Below are 17,459 nucleotides of genomic sequence, written 5' to 3' on the forward strand. Positions count from 1 at the left end.
AACTGAAGCGTCTTTTCACGCTCACCTGAAATGCTCATGAATATTCATTAGAGCGCGCTCACATTGGTCGATTATCCGGTGACGTCGGCATTAAGGCGGGAATAACCCGAAACGTTCCTTCAATATTCGTAAGCAGTCCTGCGCTGCGGTGAAGAGAAACGCAGAGAAGAGAAACGCTAACAGACCAGCTTCTGTTTACAGTAAAACCTCATTACAGGAGGAAACAAGTGATAGGTGTGATTTCACAAGCCTTTCCTCAGGTTATGGTTTCATTCTCAGCTGTCTCATCATGGATCTAGTGCAGTTTTATCACCCGGAATCTTTTTCCTTCCCTTCGGAACAGAACAAGTAAGTAACTTTATTAATTCACAACTTTATACGGACATAATCAGGCTTTTATATGTAACGTTGTATAAAAACGTTGAACTTCATTAGGTGTAACTTTTTAGGCCCATTAGCCCTATTTTTACCATAATGGCTAAAATATTCTTGTATTGATTGAAGGTGATCCTATATTAATTTATATTATGTAGTAGTTATAATACCAAGTATTTTGGTAGAAACTGTTACATTTTTGCAAGTGCACACGTGACTTATAGATGAGCAACACACACATACTGTGTGTGTGTGTTACTCATATATATATATATATATATATATATATATATATATATATATATATATATATATATATATATATATTCTATATAATAAAACGTGCTCATGAAAGAAAATTTAAGAAGAAAGATTTGATCTCATGGTAAATAGATATTTGTAGATAATAGATACGTTCAAGACTGTTCAGTTTTAGATAGTTGAACTCTCAAAAGATCAGATAAAATAGTAAATGGAATAAAAGTGTTTTTCCATAAATCAGCAACTTTAATATCTGTAAAAACTGTTAATAACTGTCAATCATCAGACCAAGATTATTTAAAAACAAAACTTCCAATAAGAACTAAAAGAATACAATAAGAGAACCTGTTTGAGTTCCACAATGTCATTTTGTACATGTTTTTTTATTTATTTATTTTTTTTTTGAAATTTTTTTTGAAAACCATCATGCTTTAAAGGTCCCAGAAACCAACGTTGATCAGAAGAACATGTACCATTATCAACCTTAATTTCTAACAGAGTTATTCCTGTGTACTGAAAGGCATGATATTAGTTGCAGTGCTCTAATCCTCACTTTGAAAGATTTGGAAAAATCCCAAATATAATCCCGCTGTATACCGTATTTACGTAATAAGGACACGTTCTGGCAGCGTTCACTGACCATCTTGCTGCAATAGGATTTGCTATGAGTGAAGGAGTCACAGGTAATTCCTCTGGATCCCAGACAAAAACCCTGATGGGCTTTAGGATCACGTTACTGGCTGCCGCACACTGTGTGTGTGTGTGTGTGTGTGTGTGTGTGTGTGTGTGTGTGTGTGTGTGTGTGTGTGTGTGTGTGTGAGAACAGGTGTGTTCAGGTGCTGTGTGGCCTGTAAACACTACGTCTGACATAGTGGGAAATATTTAATTGTGCTGATAAAAGGAAAAGCACTAAATTTCTGTTCCGTCAGATTGCAGCTCTTTTCAGGTTTCATACTGTAAAACAAAACATCCTGGTAAATTGTCTTTCTGTGAACCATGGCTAATAAAAATACAAACATAATGAACATAAACAGTTTGTAGAACGTGCACAGTGTGACCTACACAAGGACAAAACACCATCAGGGTAACACACACACGTGACGTTAAAACAATACTGATAGTTTTAAAGCTATATTTAAACAATAAACAAAACAAACACTTCCATTCAAAAGTTTGGGGTTTGTTAGAATATGTATCTTCTGCTCAACAAGACTGCATTTTTTTAATCAAATACAGTAAAACAACAATATTCTGAAATAGCATTGCTATTTAAAATAACTTTTTTCTTTTTGAATATCTTTTAAAATGTAATTTATTCCTGTGATTAAAGCTGAATTTTCAGCATCATAACTCCAGTCTTCAGTGTCACATGATCCTTCAGAAATCATTCTAATATGATGATTTGCTGCTCAAGAAACATTTCTGATTATTATCAATGTTGAGTTGTGCTGCTTCATATTTTTTGTGGAATTTCAGGATTTTTTGATGAATAGAAAGAAAGTTAAAACGGAACAGAATTTATTTGAATTTTGTTACATTTTAAATGTAACAAAAGGATATAGGATATATATTGTTAGAGTTTCATTATAAATTATAATATAATTGATAGAACAACAACATTTATGCAGTGTTATGCTCTAAAATTACATGTATTATCTGTTTTTTAAATATAATTTATATGCATTTATACCTAACATTTAACTGTGTAATAAGAAAATGCACACATGTATTTGTTCCTGTTTCTTAATTCTCATTATTCTTTTCATTTCCAAAGCTTCCTGGACCTGATGTCGATCAGCAGCCACTACATCAAGACCGAACCCTCAAGCCCTTCGTCCCTGTCGGACAGTCTGACCCAGCACAGTCCCGGGGCGTTGTCGGACGCTGGGAGCAGCTTCAGTTCAGTAACTAAAGGGAACCCAACAGGTCTGGACTCGCCTGGGTCGTACTCTGGGGTGGAGGCGGGGCTCAGGCCCCCCGGCGCCCCCTGCAGGCTGCCGGAGGAAGCGCCGGGGAAGAGCGGACACGGGCTCAGCTCAGGCCCCAAACGCCTGTGTCTCGTGTGTGGAGACGTCGGATCTGGGTTCCACTATGGAGTGGCTTCCTGCGAGGCCTGCAAAGCCTTCTTCAAACGCACCATTCAAGGTCAGGATCACAGCTTCCACAAAAATATTAAGCTCTACTTAAAGTCGACATGAAATCAAAATTGACCCTATTTACTTTGTTAACGCATATTACTAGTCTTGTGGTGAACAATTAATCCATGCAAGTTAATACACAGAAAAAAATTGTTTGCCGTGGTAATCTTTAATCAAAATCTGAAAAGTTACTTCCGGTCTGGAATGGCGTTCCTTCTCTGATGACGCCAGTTTGACGGCTTGGGTTGAAAACGCTTAACCACTCCCCTCAAACCGTTAGTCTGCTATGAGCAGAGATGGAGAGGAGGAGCGCTAGAGTAAAACCCTGCCCTCTGTTCAATATTCCCTTTCACTTGGAAATACGTCACAACACTGGAGAAAAGTCGTTTGCAACTTCCGGTTCACGGGGACTTTAAAGGGATAGTTCACCCAAAAATGAAAATTAGCCCATGATTTACTCACCCTCAAGTCATCCTAGGTGTACATGACATTGTTCGTTCTTCTTTCAGACGAATACAATCGGAGTTATATTCAAAAATGTCCGGGCACTTCCAAGCTTTATAATGGCAGTGAATGGCAGTTTATGGTTTTGAAGTCCATCAACGTGCATGCATCCATCATAAAAGTGCTCCACACGGCTCAGGTGGGTTAATAAAGGCCTTCTGAAGTGAAGCGATGCATTTGTGTAAGAAAAATATTAATATTTAACACGTTACAAAGTAAAACTCTAGCTTCCGGCCAAACGCAGTCTACTTACGCCTAAAGCACAACTTACGCAACGTACGACGTCAGACGTAGCGTAGTGCGTCGTGGCGTAGCGTAAATATCAGCAGCATTACTTGCATAAGTTGCGCTTAGACTTATGTGGAATCTGTATGTTCGTTTGGGCGGAAGCTAGTTATTTTACTTTAGAAAGTTTTAAATATGAATATTTTTCTTACACAAACGCATCGCTTCACTTCAGAAGGCCTTTATTAACCCACCAGAGCCATGTGGATTACTTTTATCATGGATGGATGCACTTTGATGGACTTTAAAACATAACCTGCCATTCACTGCCATTATAAAGCTTGGAAGAGTCAGGGCATTTTTTAACACAACTCTGATTGTATTCGTCTGAAAGAACAATGTCATATACACCTAGAATGACTTGAGGGTGAGTAAATCATGGGCTAATTTTCATTTTTGGGTGAACTATCCCTTTAATATTAATAATAGCAAACGGTTGTCAACATTGATAAAAGGTGTGTTTGATACACACAGATTTAGCTAGATGCATGTTTTTGGTCCTGAATCTGATGATGTCTGTCTGTTTGTCTCTCTCAGGTAATATAGAGTACAGTTGTTCGGTCAGCAGAGATTGTGAGATCACTAAACGGAGGAGGAAGTCCTGTCAGGCTTGCCGCTTCACCAAGTGTCTGTCTGTGGGAATGCTGAGAGAAGGTGAGAGTGTGTGTGTGGATGATTCTCACAAAAACTGGCACATTTCACCGCAAAATCTAAAGGCAAAAATATTCGAAGAAGGAAAATTAAGTCTGTTTTGTGACATTATTTTCATGGAAATTAAGCAACTGTTTTAAATGCGTCAGGACTTTCTACAATCAAGGGTTTATTTAAATGATTCAAAATGATAATTCCCAATATATTCCTATTGCTGCAATAGAATTATTTTCAAAATTAAGATTAGCATAAATAAGATTTTAACAATTGAAATGTTTAGATCATGTCATTGGTTCACATTACAGTAAGAAAACGGACAAGAATTGTGGTGGTAAATATGCTTGATTGATTGTCATACAAATCCTAACTACGCATAATTCTATGTTTTGTTGGATTTTATTATTTGCGGTCAGCATTTTGTTTTCTGCATCAGCATATTTGGGTTATGATCCACTATTTGAGAACTATTGCTTAAAGCAAAATGTCTGTTTTGATGATATGGGCACGTTCTTGACAGGTTTTGTGAGAAAATGTAGTGCAGCACACTATATGAATGACAGTACATTCAGGTTCTTTTGATTTGTTTGGCTATGAAAGCATCTGAGATCAAACACATATATATTGGGCTTCTGGAATTTACTTTAGTGCTTTCACATACACAACCATAGATATAATAATTATATTCAGATAAAACTGAAGCAGTCAGCAAAAAGTGTGATATTAGTGCAGGTGTGGAGTCGTATTTTTGCTGCCCTGATTTAGTTTCAGTGCACCTGCTTTTTCAAAACGCTGCCAAAATAATTTGTAAAATCAAACGGATGGAGATCTATTTCAGCCGAACTGTGTGTTTACTGTTTTATTATACTTGTTCTACAAGTTCTTTTTCTTATCACATAATCTACATTTTTAGACACGGGTATTACTTTTGACATGTAATCATTTAGCAGACGCTTTTATCCAAACCGACTTACAAATGAGGAGAACAATAGAAGCAATCAAACCAACAACAAGGCAACAATAAGTGCTGTGTTATGGGTATGATCTGCAGCACAGACGATGAGACGCAGAAGTCTTTATTCAGAAGTCCTAACACTCAGGAGATTTCAAGGGAAATGTAGGAGAACTTGCCAACCACAATAAACCATAAACGAGCAGAACTGAAACAGGAGTATAAACCCTCACCGGCCACTTTATTAGGTACACCTTGCTAGTACCGGTTTGGACCCCTTTTGCCTTCAGAACTGCCTTAATTCTTCGTGACAGATTCAACTATATATATATATGATGCAAAAGCCTCTAAGTGCCATAAGTATGATCATTTTTATCAAGCTCGTATATTTAAGTTCAATAATTTCACTTAAATGGCAATGCAAATGACCTATTAATTGTCATTTAAGTGAAATTACTTAATTTAAATATACAAGCTTTATAAAAATGATCATTCTAGAAGAAAATTTCAGATGGCACTTAGAGGCTTTTGCATCTGAACTCTTCATATATATATATATATATATATATATAGACAGTATATATGGTATGTTATTATTATTATAAAAAGTTTTAGATTATAAAAATATAAATTTTATATTCATTTAATATACTTTTTCATTTAGTATTTTTATATATTTTTTATTTAATATTTTGTCTTGCATACTTATATTACAATATTCATGTATTTACATTAATTGTTATGTGTGTGCAAGTTATGTATTTGTTCATTTTTTTGGTTTTAAGGATAAATCTAAGAAAGTTTTGTGAGGCTTATTATAATAAATCGTTTATTTCATATTTTTGTCTTGCATGCATGTATTACAACATTAATGTATTCACATACATTGTTATGATGCATTACAAACCTCTCTGACTAGGTCTATACTCATATTTTTAATAAAGTAAATTCTAGTAGTATCAGCCAGTTTCTGTGTATTTTGTAGTAAAGAAAACAATCCACACATTATAGAATTTGCATTTACAGAATCTACATTATTTTCTTCATTGTGTGTGTGTGTGTGTGTGTGTGTGTGTGTGTGTGTGACTCCAGGTGTGCGTTTGGACCGGGTGCGAGGAGGACGGCAGAAATATAAGAGGAGAATTGACTCTGATTCCAACGTGCACCTCAGCGTACCTCCAGCTCACAGAAAACCCCGTAAGAAGCAGATTTCACCTCAGCCAGACACATCTCAGTATGTGTGTTCATAATGTGTGTTCATAATCTCCCCTGGCTCTTTCTTTAGCGTCCTGCAGCATTCAGGGGGAGAATCAGGTGGTGACCCTCCTGTTGGGGGCCGAGCCCGAGCGAGTGTGTGCCATGCCTGACCCCGCGCTCCCCGACAGTGACATCAAAGCCCTGACGACCCTGTGTGACCTCGCCGACAGAGAGCTCGTGCTGAACATCAGCTGGGCCAAACACATACCAGGTACACACACTCGAAACTCACATGCCAAAGAGACTTAAATTACACACACACACACGTGTTTTATCTACTATCTGTTTTGGATACAAAGAGATAAAGTGCTGTTAGTTCAGATGTCTTTCTGTGTGTCTGGTAAAACAACTGGAATGTCAGATCATTAGATGTTTTCAGAGAATAAAAATGTCTCCCTGTATTCGAGACGTCTGCCCTTTTAGCTGCTCTAAAGACATATTTATGTATCTTAATAAGGACATTTCATAGACTTTAAAGCTAATGTATTTACTACAGACGAACACACACGCACTCTTGTACATCTATCTTTGTGAGGACACTGACACAATGCAATCTCTAGCTCTTTACCCTAACACTACCCATCTAACCTGAACCCTTACCCTAAACCTACCCTTAACCGAATTATAACCTTATCCCTCAAACTGGCCTTTAAAGGGGTCTCAGGAAGTGATTACCGGACAAAATGTCCTCACTTTACTCTATTTGACCTCACTCCTATGGTCTAAAACTCAAACCGGTCCTCACAAAGATAGTTGTACATACATGTACACACACACACACACACACACACACACACACACACACACACACACACACACACACACACACACACACACACACACACACACACACACACACACACACACACACACACACACACACACACACACACACACACACACACACACACACACACATACACGCATACAGAGAACTGGCCAGCACCTGTTTTTGTGTTGATACTGACCTCTATAGTAATGCTTACAAAACAAACCACAAAACCAGGTGTGTGTGTGTGTGTGTGTGTGTGTGTGTGTGTGTGTGTGTGTGTGTGTGTGTGTGTGTGTGTGTGTGTGTAATTGTCCATAACACGTGACTGATTATATGCCATAGTTTTGTGCACTGGATTACAGTATTTGGTAAATAAACACCATTAATTCACACATATGGACAGAGGGAATGTGAGTGATTATTACACACATCTACATGAAGACACACTACAGACTTCTGTTGTTTTTATATAAGGTTAATTATAATGACTACAAAAATAATAAATGAAAATCTGTATTTTCTAGTAAAAAATATAAACATCCTTAAAACAAAATGAATTTACTTGGGAAAAAAAATTGTGTAAGATATTAAAACTTATATCTTGAAAAATGTATATATACTGTACAGTATGTGTTTATATTATTATACAATTTTAGTTGTTTTAATGGTGGATCTTAGAAAGTTTTGTGAGGCATATTATTATAATAAATATTATATATTTGATAGGGATGCACCGATATGAAAATTTTGGCTGATACCGATAACCGATAAATTGGCCAATAAATATAAATCCAAGTTTTTATATAATTTTTGAGAGACTGATTACAAAAACAAAAGTCTCACCATCAAAATCCATGTCCCAAGCACACTATTATAATGATATTCTCATAATTTTATGTCGCCTATATGACAGACTTGCGTTGCACATGTTGCACTTTAACTGTATATTTCTTTTTTGAAGTGATTCCAGTCATATTTCAAGCAATTCAAAATCATCATGGCGAAAAGTGCACATCTGAAGTGTCTCAGCTTTATCGGTTTTTATATATAATAAAAATTTTCACATAACATTTGTGCAAGGACCATTTCATAAAATATTATATATAAATATTATAATTGTTATAGTTTTATATTAGTTGATATTTTTCAATAATTTGATCATTTTTATGTTTTGTCTTGTGCAATTTTGCTTCTCAGTTGAATTAATCTTGTCCTAAGGATGTTTAGTATTTTTTTTAACTAAAAAACAAAACATTCCTTCTGATTTGAAAACATTAAAAAAAATTCGCCTTATTTTTACTATTGTCAGGCTTAGCTCACTTCTGCGAACAGCTTTGTTCGCAAAGTGTAACGCATTCATGTTTGTGTGTGTGTGTGTTTGTGTGTTTTACATTCACATGAGCGGTTGTGTGTGTTCATGTCAACATTGAAATACTATGTGTGTGTGTGTGTGTGTGTGACAGCAGCATTGTCTCTTCCCTGGCGTCTGTAGCAGGATGTACAATAGAAGATGACATTGCTGATTTAAATGGCTCCAGGGTTGTTTATTTGCGTTGTTTGAGTGTCATGAGGGCCCTTTGATTCCGTTAACACGTTTCACAGACGTCGATACGGCCGCGTCTCCTGCGCACAGCGTGAACCCGCGATCGATCAGCGCGGAGATGCAATCAGCTAATGAACGTCACTCAGGAGGAGAGAGAGCGAGAGATACGAGTCATTACGGCCTCTGATAAGCATCAGTGATGGGTGAAAAAATCAAATCAAAGCTCCTCTTCTCCCTCGCCACACCAAACTAATCACTGGCTTTTTAATTAAGTGTGAGAGAACGTGAATGAGAGAGATTTGTCCGTCATTGACGTGGTTCTTCAGGGGGGACAAACCCCTGTCACACACACACACACACACACACACACACACACACACACACACACACACACACACACACACACACACACACACACACACAGACACAGAGCTGTCTTTCCTTACAGAGGTCACAGTCCAGTCTGAAACTGAATAGAAATTAGCTCTAAAATAAGAAGGTTTTATCTGTCATATTAAAATCTTATTTTATGAGCTGATTCAACATCTCAGAGGCAGGTGTTAATTAGTTATATAGCTAATTATGTACTTATTACGGTGATTAGTTGTTTTAGTTTGTTTATCAGATTAGTTGTTTAGGAAATTAGCTGAGTAAAGTGAAATTAGAAATAAGTTTATCTAAATAATAGATATTGATTGGTTATTTAGCTGAATATAGTTGTTTAGGATTACTTATTTAGCTGATTAGTAGTTTAATTAGGTGATTAGTTGTTTTAAATATGTTAGAGCTGCAGGATTCTGGATAAACTGAGAATCACAAATTCTTTTTTGAATTCTGAACAGAATCTAAACAAAATAACATGTAATTTACTAGAGTTTCCTACAAAATGTTAATTGCTGCAGTCTTGTTTAAAGTCCCCCTGTAGTCAATAATTGTATCCCTTTAAACTCATCTTTGATCACCAAAATTACACATTTAATCGCTTTTTCAATGAATTTTTTTTTCTTCATGCCTTAAAATAGTTTGAATGTAGCTCTACACCCTTTCCTCATTTAGGATAAACAGTTATATGAATATGCAAATGAGCCCCGCCTCCACCCTCTCAAAGCAGCTCAGAGCTCCACTGGTTGACGATCACACGTTGATCTGATTGGTTACGAGGTCGTTTGTGACGTCAGAAACACCAGCGATTTCAAAGCGTGTTTTTGAGACCGTCTTTGGTTCACTGCAGTTTTAAGGAGAAAATACTCTGCAATGGTGTCGACTTATGAAATTACACATGGTTTGTCTTAAAGCAAATTATAAACACCACATAGACATAAACTACATTAAAACCTTGATTTTCACCACAGGGGGACTTTAATTAATCTTAATAAATTTATTTTTTTTTAAATCGGTTTGAGTGAACGATTCAATGACTCACTCATAAATACTTCACTTGTTTCATCACTGGATGATTCAGCATTTTTTTTAAAGGAGAACTCCGGTCAATTTTAACATTGAGCTCATTTTTTTGTACATTTGGAGTGCTGTCAATACAGAGAACAACGACAAAAATCAGTGTTGCCTACACCGTGTTATTCTATTTTTAAAATTTGCACCCTGTTGACTTCAATGGGGCAAGTACTAAACCTGCTTTTAGCCTCTTAACATCCTTGATGTGTCATTACAAGTGCACAGAAAATGTGAGTGATTCCTTCTGAGTGAACAAGAGTGGATCTGACTGCAGTAGATGTGAAAGAAATGTATAAAAATGATGTTATTTAAGCCAGCGCAAATACCTGTATTTACATCCTGTTTTCGGTTGAAGTCCAAAGTAGTCGATTGTCGAGTTCACGCGCATAGGTTTAGTTACCTATGATCACGCGCGTGAACTCGGCAATCGATTAACTCGGCCAATTTTCTGTGCACTTGTAATGACACATCAAGGATGTTAAGAGGCTAAAAGCAGGTTTAGTACTTGCCCCATTGAAGTCAACAGGGTGCAAATTTTAAAAATAGAATAACACGGTGTAGGCAACACTGATTTTTGTCGTTGTTCTCTGTATTGACAGCACTCCAAATGTACAAAAAAATGAGCTCAATGTTAAAATTGACCGGAGTTCTCCTTTAAGGTTAAATAAACTTAGGAGAATTGTCATTTAGTAATGAGATCGCGATCTTTTAACAATTAATCATGCAGCTCTAGTTTATGTAGTTAAATATTAGTTTATTTAGTTATTTTTCTGTGTCGTTTACTTAGATATTTTGGTACTTTTTTATTAAGTTTTTATTAGTTAACATTACTAACTAACATTAACTAACAATGAGCTAGTGTTAACTATTGTTAACTAATGAAACCTTATTGTAAAGTGTTACCATTCTTTTTTTAAAGAACAATTAAAACAATTGAAAAAAACAATGATCTGATCTATAATCTGAGCTTCTCTGATCAGTAACTCATCACTCCTGCAGGTTTCTCCAGCCTCTGTCTGTCCGATCAGATGAGTCTCCTGCAGAGCGCTTGGATGGAGATCCTCATCCTGCGAGTGGCTTTCAGCTCGCTGGCCTGCGGTGACAAGCTGGTGTTTGCGGAGGATTACATCATGGATGCTGAACAGGCGAAATCAGCCGGTCTGCTGGAGCTCCACATGGCCATACTACAGCTGGTGCGCAGGTACAGATCCATGAGGCTGGAGAGAGAAGAGTTCGTCACTCTGAAAGCCATCGCTCTTGCCAACTCAGGTAAATGATACGGGTACTTTTTTCGCAAGGAACGTTCAACCCTTTTACACAAAAACATGCTTTAAACAAATGCGGCTAATAGCATTCTTAAAGGTGAAGTATGTAGTTTCTGTGACACTAGTGGCACCTTGGGGAATTACAAAAATAAATCATATTTTTAAAGGCATACTGTGCAGTTTCCGTTTTTGTCAAACATCGACCCCTAGAGTCGCTGTGGAGTACTTGTGTTTAACGTTGCTTACGTAAATACCAACGAGTGAAAGCCTGACTGAACTGGACTCTTGTCCGGTCAGTTTCTCGTTTTCTTTTCCTTGACTCTTCTGACTGCGTTTTCTTCGTCGACTCTGCCATGATTCACGTCTGAAATGCGTGCTAGTGTCTTCCATAGAGGCTGCTTCATATGTTGTTGATGTATGTGACGTCATGCCGTAAAGCAAGTCGTGATTCTCGCGAGATTTGTCGGGGCGCCACCTCTCAAACCTGCATTGGTTTTGCCAGCGGCGTCCCCCCCTGCTTTGCTATTGGGTGATTCCTCCTTCTACTAGTTCGTTTACCATCGAAATGACTTCGAATCTGTTATACTAAAGGGGGGGTACAATGGTGTTTCATGTATTCAGAGTTGTTTACAGTGTTAAAGAGATGGATTCTCATTCTTAACATGGCCAAAGTTTAAAAAAAATATTTTGGACGAATAACGGAGAATTTCTGTGCCGAAAATCTTACTTCCGGGTTGGTACAAGTTTCGGCTGATTTCGGCCGATCGTGGATGTAATGACGTAGACCAGAGTGGAACTCCTTATATGAGCATTTCTCCCGGAAAACCTCGCCCGCGCACACGTCGACCAGAGGAGAGCGAGGCTGCGCACATCAACAGAAAATCATCGGCAGCGCTGCATAGTGTCTCCAAAGTGTGTTTTTGGATGTGAGGGAAAGCTTACCATCATGTTCAGCTTCCCAAAGAACCCAGCGTTAGGAACAGTGGATGCAGATTGTTTTTCCAGAGCAAAAATGAGTTGTGTAGCCTAAGACTGTTTGTTCCCTGCATTTCGACGATGATTGTTTTATAAACAAAGCCCAGATCGACGGATTTGCAGATCGTCTAATGCTTAAGGATCGAGCAGTCACAATGATAAAGGTTCGCGGTCATGACGGTGAGTAAGAAACTGCTTCAAATGTCTCTGTGTGTTGTTGTTAGCTATCAGCGCTACCAGCTATTAGCTTCGCCCACACGGCCCGCCTCCAGACGCTAGTTTTTTTCCGGAAAAACTCAGTACAGCCTATCTGTCTTTTATAAATATAATAAAACTAAAGACTTTTTGGAGATATGAAGGATGTAATACTACTCTATAGGTACTCAAGATCAACAGGAGATTGAGTGAAAATGAGCATTTCACCCCCCCTTTAAGGTACAAATCTTGCATAGTGTGCCTTTAAACAATCTTGCAATTACGTCCATGCGATGTGCCTCCCCCAACTCAAACATCAGTCCGGATGCTTGTGAAGGCTTCTCAGCAGGTTCTTTCAATAAAAGGTCCAATATATTAGGAATACTTTTAGCTGTGTTGCTATGTGTCATGAGTTAGTGTAACGGACATAGGCTAGTAAGAGCTGTACGTGTAGACCTCACTCCCTTGGCCTCAAGAGGCGCATTAGCGACTTAGCAATCAGCAGTCTTTAGACCCATTAGCACACCCGCCTCCCACACCGGAGACCCCGTTTCGAATCCCGCTCGGGCAGTCAACGGCAGCTGTCAGTTGTAATGCGACAAGAGCAAACCTCTGTATGTTAGACCGTACCATTTTTTAAATTCTCAGTCCGACCTTCATTGCCTTCATAAGGCTTGGCCTCTGAAGTCTGCGTCCTTTGAAGGATGCAGCCTCTGAATTGGGACTCAATTCTCTTTCCCCGCCATTGACGGAAATTTCCGGCTTTCCATGTTTTCATTGTTATGTGGTAGGGGGCGCTATTACACATATTCTGAAAGAGTACAGAATCTCCTGATCAAAACACAGGAGAAGAAGCAAAAATAAGTGATATCATATGTTAGCAGATGCATATGTAAAATAATGCGATAATCATCATTAAACAACATATAGATCAAAACTGTCTAATGTAACTGAATGAAATGTCGACCCAGGATGAGCTACAGGACTGTGAAGCTTTGGGAGTGTTGATGGACTCGATGTACTTCATCTGTGTTTTGATCATCGTTCTGAATCCGATCAAGACAAAAACGCGATTTTCTCAGCTTTTTTGCGGAAAATTTTGCTTTTTTATGAAACTTATATCAGAGCCCGTCTACGGAGAGCCTTGGCACTTCCTATGAGCCCCATTGTATCGATCTTGGTTGCAGTTCCATTAGAATTCCACTGGAGGTGATCGCGGGCGAGTGCAGACTGAATGGGAGTCTATGGGGCTAGACGGCTAAATGTGTCTCTTTCACCCGATTGCCGTTGAGAAATCTCAGATTTTATTGTAGGTTTTGCAAGTTCAACATGGGTTATAGGTCCAAAGTTGAATGAACGAGTACTTATGTCCTTTCGATTTCTTACAGGTTGAGTTGTTGATGCCCATAACACGCTAGCATTCTGCTAATGAACGCTGATTGGTCAGTGAAGTGCTGATTACGACCAGAGATACCGCTTGATGGCATCGTGGCGTCTGAAGCAGGACCAGAAACAAACAAAACAAAAACTCTTCTAGCACGTGTATTTACCTGTGTCAGCTGTGTTGTCGATGCCTCGAGAGAAAAGAAAGTGCAGAGCGCGAAAGCACCAAAGTGACTGAAAGATTGCCGTAAAGCAGTATCTCTGGTCGTACGATGTGTATGACGTCATTGACATTTTAAAAGACTTTTTAAAGCAAATAAGTGACTCAAAAAAATCTAACACCCAGCAATGTGTAATTTCTTTGCATCTCCTTTCTACTTTCTCCATTCAAATTACTAGACAAAAAATTATATCCTGAGAAAAGTGGATTTTGATGGGTATAGCCGCCATAGAACTCCATTCATTCTGCACTCGCCTGCGAGCGCCCCCACATGGACAGAGACATGTTACTGCAGCCAGTCCAGAAACCGGAAGTAACCAGAGAGTGCCAATTCTCTTCCTATTACACATTATCTGCCAATAGGCCTATTCAAGTGTTGAAAAAAAAAAGGGATACATGAAGCTAGAAAACAGTTTAAACGCAGAGGGTCTGTTCTTTCTTTTGATGAATTGCATGTTCAAATATTTATACAAAAAAATATTCTGTCGGCCATGAAACTTTTGTGAAAAATAATAAAAAATGCTGGTGGTGGCTGGCAACTTTTTTTTTTTTAAACGCTGGCGGGGAAAGAGTTAAGCTGCGAATTGATTGACAGATCTGAGTGGACCGCTCTCAATGTGAAACTCGATGTTTACACTTTTGGGGGAAATAAACCCATTAATGGCTTACTAATAGTAGTCAATGAACCATAAACTGGGTTAAGAGAATGTATTTTAACATAAACAAATCTTACATACTTCACCTTTAACACATTTTCATCAACATATCATTGGAACACGCTACATTATTTACTGTCAATTTTTGAATAAATGCAATGCAATTTATTGAAGACGACAGTCAACACCTGATGTTTTGATTCCCTCTCTCAGACTCGATGCATATAGAGGACGTGGAGGCCGTTCAGGGTCTTCAGGACTCTCTCCATGAGGCTCTTCTGGATTACGAGTGTGTCCATCACAGGGAAGACCCTCGACGAGCAGGCAAACTCATCATGACCCTCCCGCTCCTCCGCCAAACCTCTGTCAAAGCCGTGCGCCGCTTCTTCAGCATCAAACAGGACGGACGCGTCCCCATGCACAAACTCTTTCTGGAACTTCTGGAGGCCAATGTCTGATCCTTAACCCGATTGGACCATCAAACTGAGGTGACAAACTTCTGAAAGAGGATTGTTCACAAATCCATGGGGAAAAACAGGCGCGTGTCATGACATATAAAAATAGTTTCAATACAGTTTCACATAGTTGAGGACTGATTTAACTAACAAAAAAGAAGTTTCAAATATACACTACTGTTTAAAATTGGTTGTTAATTTTTTTTTTACCTTTCTATTCATCAAAGAATCCTGAAAAATACATCAGTTTCCACAAAAATCAATCAATCAAATCAATGATTTCTGAAGGATCATGTGACTAAAGACTGGAGTAATGATGCTGAAAATTCAGCTTTGATCACAGGAATAAATTACATTTTAAAATATATTTAAACAGAAAACAGTTATTTTTAATTCTAATACTTTTTCTCAATAATGGACTGTATTTTTGATCAAATAAATACAGGTTTGGTGAGCAGAAGAGACTTTTTCAAAAAATAAAATAAAAATCTTACCGACTGATGGTAGAACATCAGTAAGTGCTGGATGTGAATATCGTTGAATTAATGGTGAAACTTTATTTATAATGGTTTGTATTTATTTAATTTATTAAAGATAAAGAGCATTTAATTTGCAGATTTTTTTTTCCAGTTTTCATAAGAGTTCTATCATAGTAGAGAGCGTCAGCCTTGCCAAATACATAATAGTCAATAATTACTCTCCTGACACAAATATAAAGAAAAAACAGTGTTCAACAACATCTACTATACACACAATTTTCAATTCAAAAGGTCTCAGAGATGCAGTCTAGACAGAAATATGATGTATAGATTAACAACATTTAAGTGTGGAAACATCAAATAACAGAATGCACTTTTGAAATTTGAACTAATAGATTATGTACTAACATAGGATTTTTTTAATCTCCAGATGCTCATGAATATATCTGCACAAACTAAGCTTTTATTATTTATTCCACTTTTACCACATGAACCTTTTAGCACACCAAATTAAAAAGGCTCTTGCTCATTAAGTGACTGAAAAGAAAAGCCATAGCAATATCTGTTCTCAGCCATTCACAGAGATGTGAAAGTATGTTTTGAAGCAATAACTGAATGTTGGTTGAATTCATCTTTAAATTAGATAGTTCACTCAAAATGATCTGACATTTACTCATTCATGCTGTACTGTTCTGAGACATTTCTTACATGTGGTTTTATGTAATATTTATGTGCTGATTGTTGTCTGTCAGTCATTGTGATGATCAGAAATGAATATGTTTACCGTGATAAAGGAAACACTACAAGATAGAATTAATGTGAAGAGGACAGACTGATCTCTTGTGAGTTTGTTAGTCACATCTGCACCAGTTCTGTCATTCTCTGATGGCGTTTATTCTGGATTTCTGGGTGTGTTATTTATGGCAGTCGCAGTTGTGTGTGTGATTCTCACTGTTTCTGCTTGTGAAGGTTTTGTGGATGTTGTACGATGCTCTCATGAACAATGATGTAAGTTTATCTTCTCGTTATCTGTTTGATTATATGAAATGACTTTTTTTTAAATAAATGCCAAAAAATATATAAAGATATTCAATAATAATGCATTAAATAACGGACTTGACATCTGTGTTTTTCGTCTTTGATTTGATTTGTTTTTCCAGCAGAAAGTAAGCGAACGCCGGTCAGGGTTACATTCACAAAACACAATCTGCGTCACATTAATTTGTGTTCAAACCCCAAAAATTTCTAATTATATTATTTATTTTTGGATTATGGCAATCTGATTGTTTTCTTTTCAGATAAAGAGCTGCATGACAAATATAAACATACAAGCGTATATTTGACTCCAAACACTCAGAGATTAGCAAATATTCCTTGTAAATAAGCAATTACTTTATTTGTGTTCGATATCACGGTCGTTTGGTGAGATGTTTTTCCAGTCACAGTGATTTTGATCATCTACTACAATAAGATCTGGTACTCTGGTTGGTTGTTTACCGGTGTCCAAGTCCAAAGAGTCCAGTGTCTGTTGATGCGTCTCGTCAATGTAGGTCTGGAATTTAGTTTCTCTGAGAAAGAGAGATCATTGTGATGGCTGTTGTACCTTTATGTCTATGAATAATCAAGCTAATCGATGCAGAT

The 17,459-nt window shown here is 37.5% G+C and overlaps 1 protein-coding gene across 1 annotated transcript; it reads left to right on the forward strand.

Annotated features, from left to right (window-relative positions):
* Positions 1-289: 289 nt before the first annotated feature.
* esrrgb (estrogen-related receptor gamma b) lies at positions 290-15,342 on the forward strand (the record flags this gene model as incomplete). The annotated part of the gene is made up of 7 exons (XM_081377704.1): positions 290-348; positions 2,411-2,781; positions 4,101-4,217; positions 6,256-6,360; positions 6,449-6,631; positions 11,190-11,459; positions 15,098-15,342. 7 exons carry the CDS (start codon positions 290-292, stop codon positions 15,340-15,342), a joined length of 1,350 nt encoding a protein of 449 aa, XP_081233830.1.
* Between the last annotated feature and the right edge of the window lie 2,117 nt (positions 15,343-17,459).

Source organism: Scardinius erythrophthalmus, assembly GCF_964197995.2.
Source record: "Scardinius erythrophthalmus genome assembly, chromosome: 11".
Lineage (NCBI taxonomy): Eukaryota > Metazoa > Chordata > Actinopteri > Cypriniformes > Leuciscidae > Scardinius > Scardinius erythrophthalmus.